The sequence below is a fragment of the Micromys minutus genome, assembly GCF_963924665.1.
Source record: "Micromys minutus genome assembly, chromosome: 3".
NCBI classification, from domain to species: Eukaryota; Metazoa; Chordata; class Mammalia; order Rodentia; family Muridae; genus Micromys; species Micromys minutus.
The window spans coordinates 14,752,987-14,763,958 of record NC_137972.1 but is presented as its reverse complement, the minus strand read 5'-3'; the positions used below and the strand labels follow the sequence as shown (position 1 = coordinate 14,763,958).

The following is a 10,972-nucleotide window of genomic DNA, read 5'->3' as shown; positions in this document are numbered from 1 at the left end:
AGAAATTAAAAAGAACCCAGATATCCTTCAGAAGATGAATGGATACAAAAATTGTGGTACATTTACACAATGGAGTACTACTCAGCCTTCAGAAACAATGACTTAACCAAATTCTTAAGAAAATGTTTGCATCTAGAGAATATCATCCCGAGTGAGATAAACAGTCACAAAAGAACAGACATAGTAAATATGCAGTCACTGATATTGGGATGCTAACCCCAGAGGCTCATATTGCCCCAGAAACAACTCACAGACTGTGTGAAGTTCAAGAAATAAAGAAAACAAAAAAATATACATATATTTACAAACAAGAAGTCTTTGACTGTTTCCATGTTTCGTTTTGTTTTGCATGTATTTTACGCTTATTGTAACTATTGGGTTTCAATGCCTACTGTCGGGCCCTTGAAAAAAATCAAGTACTGACTAAAAAAATATATTCACATGGTTTTATGTGAAAAATTATTTTAATGTCTGAAAAAACAATACTGACAAAAAAGTATAATTTCAAGCAAAAAATGTTTAAAATCTGTACATTTATCTTTATTTTGTAAAATAAAGTCGTTAAAAAAAAAGCCCTCCCACGTAAATCTTATAAACTGGAAAAAAAAGAATAGAAGAGGAAGAAGAGAATCAACTAAGAGGCACAGTAAATATCTTCAACAAAATCATAGAAGAAAACTTCCCTACCCTCAAGAATGAGATGACCACGAGCATAAAAGAAGCATTCAGAACTCCAAATAGGTTGGACCAGAAAAGAAATACCTCCCGACACATAATAGTAAAAACATCAAGTGCCCAAAGTAAAGAAAGAATACTAAAAGCAGTAAGGGAAAAAGGTCAGGTAACATATAAAGGCAGACCAATCAGACTCACACCCGATTTCTCAACAGACTATGAAAGCTAGAAGAGCCTGGACAGACATCATGGACTCCTTAAGACAGCACAAGTGCCAGCCCAAGCTGCTATACCCAGCAAAACTATCAATCACCATCGATAGAGAGACAAAGATATTTCAAGACAAATCAAAATTCACACAATATCTGACCACAAACCCAGCACTACAACGAATTATAGGTGGAAAACCCAATACAAGGAGGGAAAATACAGCCTAGTAAAAACAAGAAAACTCCTAAACAAGAAAACTAAAGAAAAAAACACAGACACAACTCAACCCAAAAAAGCAAAAATGGCAGGAAACAGAAACAATTATTCCTTGATATCTATTAACATAAATGGTCTCAACTCCCCAATAAAGAGACATAGACTATAAGACTGGATACATAAACAAAATCCAGCCTTTTGCTGCATACAGGAAACTCATCTCAGAGACAGAGACAGACACTATCTCAGAGTAAAAGGGTGGGAAAAAAACTTTCAAGCAAACAGCTCCAAGAAGCAAGCTGGAGTGGCTATTCTAATATCGAATAAAGTAAATTTCCAACCAAAAGTTATCAAAAAAGATAAAGAAGGACACTTTTTACTCATTACCGGGGAAATCTGTCAGGAGGAACTCTCAATCCTTAACATATATGCTCCAAATAAAAAATCACCCACATTCATAAAAGAAACTCTACTAAAGCTCAAAAAATACATTTCACCCCACACAATAATAGTGGGAGACTTTAACACCCCACTCTCACCAATGGACAGATCAGGGAATCAGAAACTGAACAAGGACACTGCAAAACTAGCAGAGACTTTGAACCAACTAGAATTAATAGATATATACAGAACATACTATCCTAAAGTAAAAGAATACACCTTCTTCTCACCACCCCATGGCACCTTCTCGAAAATTGACCACATAATTGGACACAGAACGAGCCTTCATTGATATAAGAAGATTGAAATACTCCCATGCATCTTCTCAGATCACCATGGTCTACGGCTGGTCTTTAACAACAACAAAGACAACAAAATGCCCACATACACATGGAAACTACTACAGAGCATTTTGTTTTTATTTGTTTTTGTTTTCAGGTATTCCTTTGAATATTTTTGGCAATCTACTACTCTTGGGTGTATCTGCTTCATTTTTGTCATAGAGAATTCAGGTATGATGTCTTATTGTTAGTGTTTGCTTTCTCCAGTTTCTTTTTGAAGTGCTCTAAATTATGAGTTACATTCTTCCCACTGCTTTCATTGTACCTCAAAAATTTGCATATGTTGTGTGTTCATTTTTGTTAAATTCTAAAAAGTCTTTTAGTTCTCTCTTTCTTTTTCTCTGAATAGATTATTGTTGTGTTGTGCATTGTTTAGCTTCCATATGTATGTGGTTCTTTGTCTCTTTTGCTGTTATTGAAGACCAGCCTTAGTACATAGTGATCTGACAAGATGCATGGTATTATTTTGATGTTCTTGTATCTTTTAAGGCCTCATTTTCACCCAATATATGGTCACTATTGTAGAAGGTTTTATGAGATGCTGATAAAAAGATATTTTGCTTATCTGTTTTAGAAAGAAATATTCCATAGATGTCTGTCAAATGCATTTGTTTATAACTTCTCTTAGTTTCACTGTGTCTATGTTAATTATCTGCTTTCATAATCTGTCCATTGATATCAGTTGGGTGTTGAAATCTCCCAGGATATTGTGTTTGGTGCAATATATGCTTCGAGCTTTAGAAGAGTTTCCTTTATGAATGTGGGTGCCCTTATATATGTAGCATAGATGTTCAGGATTGAGAAATTATCTTGATAGATTTTTACTATCATGAGTAAAAAGATTCCTTCTTTATCTTTTTTTAAAAAACGAACTTCAGGTGAAAATCTATTTTATTTGATATGTGTATGGCTACTCCTATTTGTTTCTTAGGACCATTTGCTTGGAAAGATATTTCCTAAACATTTTCTCTGAGGAAGTGCGTTTCTCTGTTGCTAAATCAATTTTTTTCTAGCTTATAGAGAGTGATGGCCAGTCTGTCTACCACATTTCAACAGGAATTTATGTACCTAATGATCTTTGAACCTCTGTAGATGATTTTTTATATATTAACTTATAAGTGTCTTTATCCAAATGCCTGTAGACAGTTGCTCTAATTGTACAACTTGGAATCAACATTCTGTTTTTAAAATTCTCCTTCACTCTAAAGATTTTTTAGAACAAAATCACAACATAGATTTAGAAATAATTATTTATTTTTGACAATGAATTATAACTTGACAGTGGACAAACTTTCAGGTATGGATTATTCTGTAAATAGACTAGCACAAATGAATGAATAAGCTGTGTTGCAGTTACCTCTCTAACCCAAATAAGCATGTGCAATAAAAGCACAACTCTGGTAGTAAGTAGAGAATCTGAAGCTAGCTTGGGAAAATCTACCAGCACACTACTCTATAATCCAGCTTGGGAATTCCTTATAACTTTCAGGGTTTTGCGGGCTACTGATTACAGCTCCATGGATGTTCAGTTTCTTCTTAGATTCTAAAAAGAGGTGCTCTTGTAAGAAGAGGGGTCTATGGTCAAATGATCATTAAAAAAGAAATTTTAATAAATATCCTTTGAAAAAGAAATCTTAATAAACATCCTAATCTGTGGACTTCTGATGCCTTAGAAGATTATCTATCTACACAAAAGCTGTCGGAACAGTCAAGCTTTGACTACTCTTGAGCATTTCTGATTAGATTATCTCAAACTCACCTTTTAGACTAATCACATAAACACAGGGTAAAATAGCAGGTATAGAAGTGGGTCTGTACTTTGTATTCCCAAATGTATTGTATAAACGGACTGCCTATATAAAAGTAACAAGGTTTTGATTTGCATTTCCCTGATGGCTAAGGATGTGGAGCACTTCCTCAGATGTTTTTTGGCCATTCGGTGTTCCTCAACTGAAAATGATTTGTTTAGCTCTGTACCCCATTTTTTAATAGGGTTATTTGATTCTCTGGTGCATACTGTCAAGCCCTTGAAAAAAATCAAGTACTGACTAAAAAATATATTCACATGGTTTTATGTAAAATTTATTTTAATGTCTGAAAAAACAGTACTGACAAAAATGTATAATTTTAAGCAAAAAATGTTTAAAATCTGTACATTTATCTTTGTTTTGCAAAATAAAGTCGTTAAAAAAAGTAACAAGGTTAATCTCTCTTCTAAATCAATAAGAAAGTATACCAATGAAAACATTAAAACTTTTATTTGTTTCAAGTAGATTCTGCAGCAATGTAAATGGTGTAACTTTAAGCTTGTAGCAATTACAAAGATTCCTAGCAATGTAGGCTATAGCTATGCAATATATTGTTTAATAGTACATTTACTAACCTATCCCAATTCGTCTATATCACTAAATTGTAAAATGTAGCTACATCCCTGCTTCCTCCTCCACCCATGTTTTTCACCTAAGAAATATAGAGAAGAGGAAATAAAAGATTGGAATCCATGAGTTAAAACTCTCTTGTTACCACTTTGTCCTAAAAGGCATTTGCAAAGTATCTCTTAAATGACAACATATATAATTTGAAAAATATCCAGAACCATCATAAGGACGTGGGACAATGACCTTCTTTATTCTGCTTACATCTGTATTTCCTAGCAGGAAATGCCCTTCCAGTACACTCTCTTATGAACTGAAAAGAACAAAAAAAAAAAAAAAAAAAAAAAAAAGACAGTGCGGGGGGGGGGGGGAAGAAGTGAAACCCTACCCCACAATGAATAACTAGGCAACATCCCTTACAATTAATTGTTCCAAGCCAATTGTATAATCAAAATCAAATCTCTCAGAACATTATGCCATAACCTAATTACGTTAAGATCTGAGATATGCTTCATAACAGAAAAATAAAATTTAAAGAAAGCCCTATAATACCTTTTATGAACATTAACAAAGTTTTTATAGTGTACAATATTTCCTAAAGGTAATCTGTGGGGAAAATATGGAAGAGAATGAATGAAACATTTCTACATTCAAAAATGGAAATGGAATTATGAAAAAATATCTTCAAGAATTAACATTACCATTTAAAAATCAATAATGTGATCAAAGAAATAGTTTAATTAGAAATTCATGGAGAAATACAATCCAGAAAATTTGTGACACTAGAAAAAAGAAAAGAAAAGCAAACCATGATTAAGAGAAGGAAAGCAATAAGAAAAATCTAACTCACAGCCACAGAAAAATTGAATACAATCATAGTAGAATGCTTCCTTAGACTAATAAGGAAATGCATACCAGGGTACATGAAGTATACAATATATGGAAGACAGGGTGTCAGAAAAGAAAGCATTGTAGGCATATAATAAGAAAAAAAACATATAAAGCAAAGAGAAATTTTCTAGAGCTACAAAATACAAAGAGTAAATAAAATATAAATGCACCCTAATTAGAATAAAATGTGACATTTCAGTTGAGACTCTAAAAGCAAGAAAGACCTGGACAGAGAATTTTCAGATTCTAAGACACCACAGATACCAGGCTAGGCTATCATCTACCTATGTATCTGCCTGTCTGTCTGTCTTTCTGTCTGGCTAAAAATTGAGGTTTCTTTGCGAAAAGAAAAATTTCAAACAGAGGAATCTAATCACAACCAAGAAAACACAAGGAATAATCTCAAAACATGAAATTGAATGAGGAGAAACATACATTGCCAGTATAATTCCTATAACCACTACCACCATTACCACCACTAACACTACCATAACAAGAAAATTAACATGTTTAACTAACACTGCTCATTGAGATTATTTTCAACATCAATGATCTAAATTTCTCAATAAAATATACAGACTTATAGAATGAACATCAAAACCATAACCTCTCTTCTGCTGTATTCAAGAAGCATAACATATCAGTGGAAGAGGTGTTCTCAAGGGAAATGTATAATACATATTCCAAGAAAGAGAAACTAAGAAGTAAGTTGGAGTAGCCATTTTAATATTTTACAAAACAGATTAAAAACAAATATAATTACAACACATAGGGATTGACACTAAATACTCCTCAAAGAGGGGGGGGGAATCTGATAAGAAGACATGACAACTCTTAATATGTATGAACCAAGCTTTAGGATCAGAAATTCATAAAATTAACATTACAACAGCATGAATCACATAGAGATGCTCCTACAGCATATGATCTTGGCACCTTGTTAAATTTTCTTCACACTGGCCACATAGTCAGACATGAAGTAAGTCTAAATGTATACAAGACAATTGAAAAAAAAACCAAAACAAACAAAAAATACAAAGAACCAATGTTCCAAAAACTTAGAAAACATTTTGATGAATTTAAAGATTGACAGTCACTTTGCTAAATATGCTAAAAGTTAGAATTACAGTAGCTAAATTAACAAAATTAGAAGTTGAAATCAATACTATATACAAAAAGAAAACCCAACCCAATAAAACCAGGGCTTCTAGATCCTAGTAAAAACACGAAAACGCTGAAGCAAGAAAACCAAAAAAGAAAGAAACAAAGGCATAATTCTACCCCAAAAAAGCAAATAGCAAGAAAAAGCAACCACTATTCCTTAATATCTGTTAACATAAATGGACTCTATTCCCCAATAAAAAGAAATAGGCTATCAGACTGATGACATAAACAAACCCCAGAATTTTGATGCATACAGAAAATTTATCTCAGAGTCAAAGACAGACACTATCTCAAAGTAAAAGGTCTGGAAAAAACATCCAAGCAAATGGCCCCAAGTAACAAGCTGGAGTGGTCATTCTAATATTGAATAAAGTAGATTTTAACCAAAAGTTATCAATAAAGATAAGGAAGGACACTTTTTACTAATTACAAGGGAAATTTGTCAAGAGGAACTCTCAATATTTAACATATATTCTCCAAATACAAAAGCCCCAATATTCATTAAAGAAACCCTACTAAAGATCAAGAAATACATTGCACCACAAACAATAATAGTGGGAGACTTCAATACCACACTCTCACCAATGGAGAGATCATGGAAAGAGAAACTGAATAAGGACACAGTAAAACTAACAGAGGTTATGAACCTACTGGAATTAATAGATATCTATAGAACATATTATCCTGGAACAAAAGAATATACCTACATCTAAGCACATCAAAGCATCTTCTGGAAAATTGACCACATAATTGGTCACAAAATGAGCCTCAATAGATATAAGAAGATTGACATACTCCCATGCATCCTTTCAGATCTCCATGATCTAAGGCAGATCTTCAATAATAACAAAGACAACAAAAAGCCCATGTGCACATGGAAACTAAACAATGCTCTATTAAACAATAGCAGGGTCAAAGAAGAAATAAAGAAATTAATGATTTTCTAGAATTCAATGAAAATGACAACGCAACATACCCAAACCTATGGGATGCAATGAAAGCACTACTGAGAGGAAAACTCATAGTTCTGAGTTCTTCCAAAAAGAAATAGGAGGAGTTGTCTGGAGGCCTGCAGTGCGGGGCTGAGCGCCCTTGGGCAGAGCAGTCATGTCTCACAAACAAATCTACTATTTGGACAAATACGATGACGAGGAGTTCGAGTACCAGCATGTCATGTTGCCCAAGAACATAGCCAAGCTGGCCCTCAAAACCCATTTGATATCTGAAACTGAATGGAGAAATCTCTGCGTTCAGGAGAGTCAGGGATGGGTCCCCTATATGCTCCAGGAACCAGAACCTCACATCTTACTGTTCTGGCAGCCACTGCCCAAGAAGCCAAAGAAATGAAACCAGCAAACCACCTCTTGGCCTTGAGCTTTACATGGTTTTCCTTACTCCCTACCATCTTTCTGATAGTGTGACCATGTTGCTTTCTTACTTCTGAATTTGATATGTAAAGGAAGCACTGTTTGAATGTGCTGGTGCCTGCTTTCATCTGGAGTTGAGCCACCAATGCCACAGCCCTGTCAGATGAGTGTGACCTAGTCCTAGCTTACTTGAGATCCAGCAAGCCATTTTTACCATCTGTCAGAAGCATGTGAAATCAGTTTATGGCTGAAATTGGAGAGAGAATAAACTACTAACTTGAGAGCACAGATGAAAGCTCTATAACAAAAGGAAGCAGATACAAACAAGAAGAGTAGACTGCAAAAAATAATCAAACATAGGGTAGAAATCAACATCTTAAAAATGGCCATCCTACCAAAAGCAATCTACAGATTCAATGCAATCCCCATCAAAATTCCAACCCAGTTCTTCATGGAATTGGAAAGATCAATATGCAATTTCATATGGAATAACAAAAGACCTAGAATAGCAAAATCCATCCTCAACAACAAGAAGACATTTGCAGGAATAACTATCCCTGACCTCAAGCTATATTACAAGGCAGTTGTGCTAAAAACTGCATGGTACTAGAACAGAGATAGGCATGTGGATCAATGAAATAGAATAGAAGATCCAGAAATGACTCCTTGCATATGTGGTCAATGGATTTTTGACAAAGGAGCTATAAGTGTTCAATGGGAAAGGGACAGCCTATTCAAATGGTGTTGGTTCAACAGGCATCAGCATGCAAAAGAATGAAAATAGAAACTTTCTTATCTTCTTGTACAAAGCTAAAGTGCAACTGGATTAAAGATCTCCACACTAAACCGGGTATACTGAAACTCTTAAATGATAAAGTAGGAAAAACCTTAGAACACATAGTCACAGAAGAAAATTTCCTGAACAGAATAACAATGACTCATGCTCTAATGTCAAATATTGACAAATGGGAATTAATGAGATTGCAAAGTTTCTCTAAGGCTAAGGACACTGTCAAGAAAACAAAAAGGCAACCAACAGAGCAGGTAAAGATCTTTATCAAATCCACATCAGATAGAGGCATAATATCCAATGTATACAAAGAACTCAAGAAGCTAGACAGAGGAGAACCAAACAACCCTATTAAAATTGGGTACACAGCTAAACAAAATTTCTCAATTGAGGAATATCAAATGGCTGAGAAGCATCTAAGGAAGTGTTCAACATCATTAGCCATAGGGAAATGCGAATCAAAAAAACCCTGAGATTCTACCTCACCCCAGTCATATTGGCCAAGATGAAAAATTCAGATGACAGCATATTCTGGCAAGGATGTGGAGTGAGAGTAACCACTGTTGGTGGGGTTGTATACTGCTACAACCACTCTGAAAATCAGTCTGGTGATTCCTCAGAAACTTGGACATAATACTACCTGATGACCCATTTATTCCAATTCTGGGCATATTTCCCAGACAAGCTCCAACATTCACCAAAGGCACAAGCACCACTGTTCATAGCAACTCTATTTATAATAGCCAGAAGCTGGAAAGAACCCAGATGTCCTTCAGTAGATGAATGGATACAAATATTGTGGTACAATAGTGTACAACTCGGCTGTCAGAAACAATTACTTTATGAAATTCTTTGGAAAACATAGAGAATATCACCCTGAGTGAGATAACCCAGTCACAAAAGAACAGAAATAATAAGCAATCACTGATAATTGGATACTAACCCCAGAAAGATCTGAATACCCCAGAAAGATCTCACAGAGTATATGAAGTTCAAGAAAAGAAAAAAAGAAAAAGAAAAAAACAATTATGCTTATTCCTTAGTCACCAAGAAAACTTTGACTAATTCCAGGTTACATACTGTTTTACATGTACTTTGTGCTCATTATAACTGGTAAGAACTTAATACAAATTTTCAAACGTTTAAAAATAAAAACAAGCACTGACAAAAATGTATTCGTATACTTTTATACAAAAATGCTTATACCAGACTTACAGTAATCATTCAACAGTATAAATTAGTAAACATAATCTACCATATGAATAAATTAAAAGACAAAACAAAAGGAACATTTCCTTAGATAGTTCAGAGTCCTTTGACAAAATCCTAGACTTCTTCATGATAAATTCTTGAAGAGATTATTCATGAATTTGGTACACTTCAAAATAATACCTGTAGTTAACAAAGAACTCATCACCATCATCAACTGGAATGGGGAGAATCTCAAGGTCATTTTGGTAAACAAGCAAATGCACTTTGATTTGTACACAACAAAGTGGTATCCATAACTAACCAATATATTTCCACTACAAATGTCCTAAAATTGAAAAACATTTTCAGCAGGTAATATATTATCACAACCTTCAGTATTCGTACTGTATACAAATATAAAATGTACTAAGAAGGAAATCAAGAAAAAATAAACCCACATTTTAAAATTGCATGAAATAATCTTGAGATATTGTCAGATAACTCTTAAAAAGCAAGTAAAATGTTTATATCAAAAAGTAAGATATCAAAAGAAAACATAAAGAAGACATCATAAAATAGTTAATACTTACCTCTTTATGGATTATACGATTAATATAGTAAAAATGGGTTATGTAACAACAGCTTAAAAATTCCAATGACTCTGTACAAAGATGTTAACAGAATAATTTATAGCTCTATATGAGTACAACACATATACAAACACAAACAAACACCAGCCAAAATTGGAAAAAAAAACAAAATGAAAAAATAGACAACTACAACCAAACAACCAAAGACATTAACAAAAACAAAACACAGAAAAGACAAAAACATCATTAGTAATTATAAAATATCTTGTGGAGTTATTACCATACATTATTTGAAGGAATATAACTTGAAAAATTGGTGAGAGATAAAATACAAGATGGAATCACACACGCACCCACACACACACACACACACACACACACACACACACACACACACACACAGAAAGAGAGAGAGAGAGAAAGACAGAGACAGAGACAGAGAAAGAAAGAGTCAGAGAGAGATAGATAGACAGATACCTATGTTTTGAATAAGAATTTATAAATATTCCCTAGGGGAAAAAGACACATTCTTCATTGAATGGTGTTAGTCCAACTCCAAGCTGGGAATCTGAATCTATCTATACTAAGCATCCTGCAAAACCTGAGGTTCAGAGGGACCAAAAACTGTAACATAGAAGCAGATACAATGAACAAGATAAAGCAGAAAGTGTGGACCAGCATTAACTAGTTTTGAATGGCAAAAGTCTTTCTGAAGAAAATA

General features: G+C 34.0%; 1 protein-coding gene across 1 annotated transcript; it reads left to right on the top strand.

The window, feature by feature from the left end:
- Positions 1–7,420: 7,420 nt before the first annotated feature.
- LOC308419380 (cyclin-dependent kinases regulatory subunit 1-like) lies at positions 7,421–7,660 on the top strand (the record flags this gene model as incomplete). The annotated part of the gene is made up of 1 exon (XM_080915094.1): positions 7,421–7,660. The coding sequence occupies one exon, from the start codon at positions 7,421–7,423 to the stop codon at positions 7,658–7,660; it is 240 nt and encodes a 79-aa protein (XP_080771220.1).
- Between the last annotated feature and the right edge of the window lie 3,312 nt (positions 7,661–10,972).